The 7,296-nt window shown below is 46.4% G+C and overlaps 1 protein-coding gene across 1 annotated transcript; it reads left to right on the top strand.

Moving 5' to 3' along the window:
* The first annotated feature begins 258 nt into the window (after nt 1–258).
* LOC108641152 (zinc finger and BTB domain-containing protein 8A-like) lies at nt 259–5,398 on the top strand. The gene is made up of 3 exons (XM_018081322.3): nt 259–1,311; nt 1,746–1,915; nt 2,289–5,398. The coding sequence occupies exons 1-3, from the start codon at nt 372–374 to the stop codon at nt 2,619–2,621; spliced, it is 1,443 nt and encodes a 480-aa protein (XP_017936811.2). The 5' UTR covers nt 259–371; the 3' UTR covers nt 2,622–5,398.
* The last annotated feature ends 1,898 nt before the right edge of the window (nt 5,399–7,296 follow it).

The following is a 7,296-nucleotide window of genomic DNA, read 5'->3' as shown; positions in this document are numbered from 1 at the left end:
ATCCCACCCCACATCTCACCCCACATCTAGCCCCGCATCCCACCCCGCATCCAGCCCCTCATCCAACCCCACATCCACTCCCATATCCAGCCCCGCATCCAGGGATGGAGATGCTCCCAGCTGTAGCACACCCTCCTCTGCCAAATAACGCGGTCTTGGCTTTGTCGCGTTCTCTTGGAAAATGAGTCTCTGGTTGTGTGTATCGTGATTTAAATATAATTATAGGTTTCGGTAAATGAGATTATATTTTTCGAAAGATGTCCATAAAATCGTGTCTGGAGTCTTTGGCTGAGTCGCAGGGCGCCGGAGTCAAGAGCGTAATTATTTTCTTCGTTTTTTTTAGAGCGACGTTTCGTTTCCTCTTTTCTGGGATGGAGATTTCTTCTCACCAGTTTCACCTCTTGCAGCAACTGAATGAGCAGCGCAGGCAGGACTTGTTCTGTGACTGCAACATCCTGGTGGAGGGAAAGGTCTTCAAAGCCCATCGCAATGTGCTGTTTGCCAGCAGCGGCTACTTCAAAATGCTCCTTTCACAGAGCTCGAAGGAGACGAGTCAGTCCACGACTGCCACCTTCCAGGCCTTTTCTCCCGACACCTTCACGGTCATCCTAGATTTCGTGTATTCGGGCAAACTGTCTCTCACTGGGCAGAATGTCATCGAGGTCATGTCGGCCGCCAGCTACCTGCAGATGACCGACGTTATCAGCGTGTGTAAAACCTTCATCAAGTCCTCGCTGGACATCAGTGAGAAGGAGAAGGATCGTTACTTCAGCCTCTCGGACAAAGACGTGAGTTCCAACGGCGTGGACCGATCCTGCGTGTACGGCGGGGGCTGGAGGGCAGAGAGCAGCCCCCCCCATTCCCACTCCAGCCCAGACCCAGGGACTTGTATGATGGGCGGAAACACTTGGAGCAACTTCAGCTACTACCCGGCTTCTCAGAGGAACGCTCAGCAGCAGCTGTCCAAACACGAGCAGCGGCAGGATTCCGTCAAGAAATCCCGGCACCTGGGACTGCAGCAGCCTTCGGACATCCCCCACTATAAATCCAGCAAGCTGGAGGACAGGGCTGCCGAGCCCGCCGGCCACCCCGCGCCGCCTGAGGAGCAGGTTCACATCGACACCGAGGTTGAAACTCCTCACGTGGGCTACCAGTACGGCCAGGGCTCCGAGGGGATGCCGAGGGGCCTGGCTGTGTCGCAGCAGGAGCACGAGTCGCCCCGTCCCTCCGGCAAATCCAAGTCCTCCAAGGCCGACGAGCAGTACGGGAACATGCCCTCCATCCTCGGGGTCATGGGAAACTGGGCCGAAGGTGAGCGGGGTACCTGGGGTATGAAACCAACCTCTCAAAGTAAATCTAGCTTGTGATCTTTTGGGATATTTTTAACCTCATTTTCGTAGAATCCCGGAATGGTTTGGATGGGAGGGGACCTTAAAGACCATCTCCTTCCACCCCCCCTGCCATGGGCAGGGACAGCTTCCACGAGGCCAGGTTGCTCAGAGCCCCATCCAGCCTGGCCTTGCCTGGGCTGTGATAACACAGCTAATGGTCCACTCCTCCTTTGTTACACTTCTGTGTAATTTACAGGAAAACACAGGATCTTTGTGCTCGAAAGGACCTACGGTAATATTTTTTTGAAGTAAAAGCCACGTGCTATTCTGCTCATAAAATTCCCTTTCCTGAAGCCTGACATGACATGACACATTATGACTTCCTTTTTGGGGTTTTAATTTATCTCCTGACAGACGACCTGGCCAGGATGAGGTTCAAGTGCCCCTTCTGCAGCCACGTGGTGAAAAGAAAAGCCGACCTGAAGCGTCACCTTCGCTGCCACACAGGAGAGCGCCCGTACCCCTGTGAGGCCTGTGGGAAGAGGTTTAGCAGGCTGGATCACCTCAGCAGCCATTTTCGAACAGTATGTACTCTTAAGAACTGCCTGATTTTTGTTTAATGTGCAAACCCTGCCTAATTAAACACAGTGTGAGCGTATCTGGTTGATAGAACCGACTCCCGTAAAAGAAAGAGGTAATAGAAAATTAATTTGGTTTTGCTGCAGGCAATTTGAAGCCTAATTTGTAGGAAAGGGGGGGGAGGAATCTCTTGGTGGTTTGCAGAGGTGCTGTAAAGGAGCTTCAGTGGGCAGCTACAGTGCCGGGGATGGGGCAGTTTAATGTTTGATGTCCCTCAAAGCGAGTTAACGCCGTTATTTTGACGCTACTCCCACCCTGCTTTTTTTTTTGTCACCTTTGTGGATGTTGTATCCAAACTATCCGTGTTGCTTTTCCCAGATCCACCAGGCCTGCAAGCCCATCTGCAGGAAGTGCAAGCGGCACGTGACGGAGCTGACGGGGCAGGTGGTGCAGGAGGGGACGCGCCGGTACAGACTGTGCAACGAGTGCCTGGCCGAGGCCGGCATAGACAGTATCCGCATTGACTTGGAGGCTGAGGCACCCCTGGAATTCCCACAGGACGGGGACAAGGATTCCAGGTGGCACTACGGCGAAGACAACAGGTCTGACGTGGAGATAGTGGAGGACGGGTCGACCGACCTGGTCATCCAGCAAGTCGACGACAGCGAGGACGAGGCGGACGAGAAGGACGTGAAACCAAACATTAGGTAGCTGCCAGAGGAGAACCCGGAATCCCGTGGAAGAGGGAGAATGTACTGACCACACACACCCTCCACCAGCTGTTGTTAATCCTACAGAGACATGTGGTTGAACAGGTCCAGGCTTGCATGTATTTATGGACGCGCCGCTGAGTCCGGTCTGGTTTGTTCTCAGAACCCTCAATACTTTGCTTCGTGAGAAAGAATCCATCCTTAAGTAGTGGATGAAGGAGGAAACTGCAGTATTCCATGGATAACTGTTTATAGCAGACGGTGGGGCACGGCTCAAAGCCTTTTTTCAAGGGAGTGAGGTCTCAATGTTTAAAAACAGTCACAGAGTGTTGCAAATTGCCCACTTTTTACACTTGTAGGGACGTGGGGTTTATGTCATGGGGTGATAAACAAAGTGTAAAGACCCCCCCCCCAAACCAGACAACCTCCCTTCAGTATTCAGAAGGGAAGAGAATCTTCCATGAAATTCCATGTCATTCTTCATAAGGAAAAAGGCAGCTAATTAAGAAAGAGCATGTAAAATGTTTTGGCACTTTTGTCTGGAAAAGGACTCCTGTAAAATTTATTAGAATAAGGCAAATCTTTAGCAGATCACTCGCTCAAGACCTGTTTCTTTACCAGAAAATAAGCACATGAATGCTAGTCCTAGTCAACACATCAGAGACAAATTAATTATAAATATGGATCGTTAATTGATGCCAGTAGATGTTTCGTTCTCAAAATTGGGCTCTCAGACTGGGCTTTTTAAATAAACACTAATAAAATACTCTCTTTTGTTAAAAACCTCTCAAAAGTGCCAGACAGGGTGGGGTTGTTGGGGTTGTCCTGTGCAGGGCCAGGAGCTGGACTTGGCTGATCCTTGTGGGTCCTTTCCAACTCAGGATATTCCATCCTGTGAGCCTTCTCCAGCCTGTACAACATGAGAACAAGATGTGCTGGAAGTTCTAGGCATCATATTTGTGTAATTTCACCTACAATTAGGCTACAGGAGGTCGGGAATGATGAAGAAATTTGACTTCTCTAACAAAATAAGCCACTTTGTTGTGTTGCTTAGTGAGTTTATCTTACCCAGCACTGTAAAGGAGAGAGGAGCAGAAGATGCTCCCAGGGTGCTGCTACTCTGCATTTTTTGGACAGACCTGAGTGTTATTCCAGTTCTTCATCCCGAGATCATGGGACTCAATGGCTGTAAGACTTAGAAAACTCCAATTTGTTTCTTTTTTTACAGCTTTGTAAGCATGTTTGGCTGAACCCCGGGGTTTATTACAGAACAATCCCATATGTATATATATATATATACACTATATAATCTTTCCCAGGGACAGCTGAAAAAAATCACTATTTTATTTTTATTCATGTAAAAACTGTATAACCTTATTAGTATCATCATGACCAGAGATTTTTTGTTTTAGTACCATCATTCCAGGCTGCAGGTGACCAAGGTCTCTTAAATGATAACTCAAGTGCTTCCTTAGTGCTCAGTGTAAGCACTAAGCACCCTCCCCTCAGACATTCCAGGCTGATGGGAATCATCCTGCTTGGATGTCCCAAGGAAACAAGAAATGGTTTTTTTTATCAGTCCTACAAAAATCACCATCACTGGCTTAGGACTTGGAGGGGAGAAGTTACAAAACTTTCTGATGACCACCATGAAAACATCTTTACAAACAAGACTTACACTGGCCTCGATTTTATTTGACACTTGGTCAGCAGCCCAGAAATGGACTTGGTGTGAAAACAGACATTTAATTTTCTTGGAGCTTTTTTTTTTTTTCCACTCCTGAAATGCCTGTTATCAAACAACTCAGAAATATTCCCGAGCAACCTGAACTAAATCAGAGAACAAGAAAATATGTCAAAGAGTATGGAGCGACTTGGATCAAATTCCAAGATGTTTCCCTTTACCTTAAACAGTGTGACAATAAATTCCAGGTATCAGTGCCTGCTGTCCCCAGGATAAAAAGTGACTGGGCTTAGTCTGTGTGTGTTTGGGATGGATTAAGGGGAGGGGAAAATAAAGTGTCTCTCTAGGCCTGAAATCTTAACTGCCAACTGTAAAGGTCAGACTATTAAGTGTTTCTTGATAGTGGGGGTGTTTTTAGAAGCAGAGGGATTTTTGGATCAATACTCAATTTAATTAGATACCATAAATCTAAGAAGACTGAGGACCAGATGCTTCAGAGCAAGACCTGAAGTGGCTCTGAATGGGCAAGTGGAACAGTCTATCCACAGGAAGACAAATTAATTTTTACACACAGGCAGATAAATTGTTGATTTTCCGGGCAAACAAGGGCTTTTACTGGTTTTATATGTGGATGTTATTCTCAGTAGCATAACTAGGTATCTGTAGTCATTTTTAAAGTATCTTATTAAGCTTGGAGTTTTAGCTCAAGACTGCGATTCCCACAGGTCAATTACGTTTTATATTTTTTAAAAGTTACCATTTTTGCATTTGTTGCCTTAATTTTGGTGGTTGTTTCCTTATTTTTGTATTGCAAGACGAGATAAATGTTAAGTGCCTTCTGTTTTCTACGTCCTTCATTTTACATAACCAGTCCCACGTTTTCCTTGTTTTTCTCGAAATGAAAGTATTTGTTTTATTTTTGCCTCCTGCCATTGCTTGATTGTCTTCTTCATATCCCTGTGAGGATCATGTACCACTCAGCAGCAGAATAACATTTTCCTTCTTCTCAAGGAGGAAAGTAAAGACCATATAGGGATGTTCCCACTGACTTTACTTTTTTTCCTTGCATTTCTTTCACCTTCATGTCTCTTAGGCACAAGGTTTAGTGCTGGACTTGATCTTAAAGGTCTTTTCTAACCCAAACTTGTGATTATTTTTGCTTGGCTTGTGTTTATTGTTGTGTTCACAAACCACAGTCAAGAGTGAAGAAAAAAGTCATCATCATCCTCTGATTAGTGTCTCACCTCTAACTGTCCCTGTTTTCTGGCAATATCTTGCCATCCTTTCAAAGGCTGAAATGCTGAATTAAAAAATTCTCTTTGCCCCTTTTCCAGGTATTTCTTACAGAATTCTCCCTGCCACATAAACCTATGACTTGTGTGATGCTTGATCAGTTCTTTCACATCATCTCCCATCTTTTTGTTTTCCATTAAATTACCTGAACATCTGTATTTACTATCCAAAAAAATGTCACTTGTCCTTACCCTAAAGGTTCAACTGTTGGGTCCCCTTGCTCCCCCAGTTAATTAGAAAAAAAAAGGCAGACTCCAAAAAAAACCAACTCAGCTTCAGAATTAATCTCCCTTTCCAACCTTTTGATTTATATTCTATTCCAGTTCTAAAGAATTGAGATTAAAATAATCTTTAAAAATACCTCTAAGCCCGCAGAGCTCTCAGAGAGGACTGACACTGACTGCTGCAGGTATCCTTCCAGGAATGCTCCATCCTCCAGGATTTTGGAGTGCCTCTCAAATGTTTCAGTGATAACTTTGGGAGGAAAAAAAAATCTCTGTTGGATATAAAATGATGGAATATACATTTCTTCCCTGAAGCATCTGGTCACTGCCAGAGTTACCCCATTAGCACACCAGTATCTACCTTTCTTATATTTTAATTATTGTTGGTTGGAGGCAACACATGTAAGAATGAAATAGAAGAAAAAATTCTCTAATTCTGCCCCAAAGGGTTGAGTTTTGCAGAAAAGGATCTTATAATCCTCCAGTCCTTGCCTCCAGACTTTTTCCATTAGGTCCAAATCTGTACCAATGTTATGTCTATTGAGCGATGGGTATAACTCGATAAGCTACTAAGAAAATCTTATAATAGCATTTAGTTAAATATTTTCTATACTGTTTAACTTAAAACCCTTCCATGTTGGGAGCTGGTGTAACCTTTCATCCTGTTTAACTCGTGAAATGCAGAGAGGCGGCTTATTGGGTGCATTGAGAATTTTAAACACAGCAGGAACACAGGACAAGAGGGTTTGTGAAAAAACTGGGAGGAGTGGCTGGAAAGAGCTTCCCCTGCCTTGGCTTAGCTGTTGGACTAAATTAAACACTACTGAAGTTCTCTCTGACACTTGGCTGTGCAAATAGGAACTGGTTTTTACCGTGTCCTCCCAGCCTGCTCTGAGGAGGGAACTGTACCCATGACTGCGGAGGTTCCCTCTCAAAATGATTCGATGATCTCGAGGAATAAGATTGAAAGAGTCTCATCCTCTAAAAGGCATCCTGAGTTTGGCATCCTGAGTTTGGTATCCTGATTCCGCCTTCCACACGGGACGGAAAGCAGGGCCATCCGTGTACTGCCCTCCCCGCCCGCAGTGCTTTGAGCACGGAAAAAATTCCGTTACAAAAACGCCGCGATATCGAGCCGAGGTGACAAATCCCACACCGCGGGGCTACGGACGCTTCCCACTCGGGCAGCGCCTTCAAAGGTACACACACACACACCCACACACACACAGAGCTATCCCGGGCCGGGCTTTCCCAAACCCGGGTGTGCGGGAGGGCCTGCGGAGCATCCCGCGGGTGCTCCCGGGGCGCCGTGGCCGGGCCGGGCGCCGGGTCTGCGGCTTCCAACGGGGTGCGTTGCCCCTTTAATTGTGTGTCCCCAGCCCTCGGGCGTCCGTGTCCAACGCCCACGTCAGCAAATACCTTTTGTTTCTTCTCCCCTTTGCTCGGGCTGGCGGGGCGCGGGGGCTGCGGGAGAA

Source organism: Manacus vitellinus, unplaced genomic scaffold (genome assembly GCF_001715985.3).
Source record: "Manacus vitellinus isolate BGI_N305 unplaced genomic scaffold, ASM171598v3 scaffold_52_pilon, whole genome shotgun sequence".
Classification (NCBI taxonomy): Eukaryota; Metazoa; Chordata; class Aves; order Passeriformes; family Pipridae; genus Manacus; species Manacus vitellinus.
This window is presented reverse-complemented; position numbering and strand designations above follow the sequence as displayed.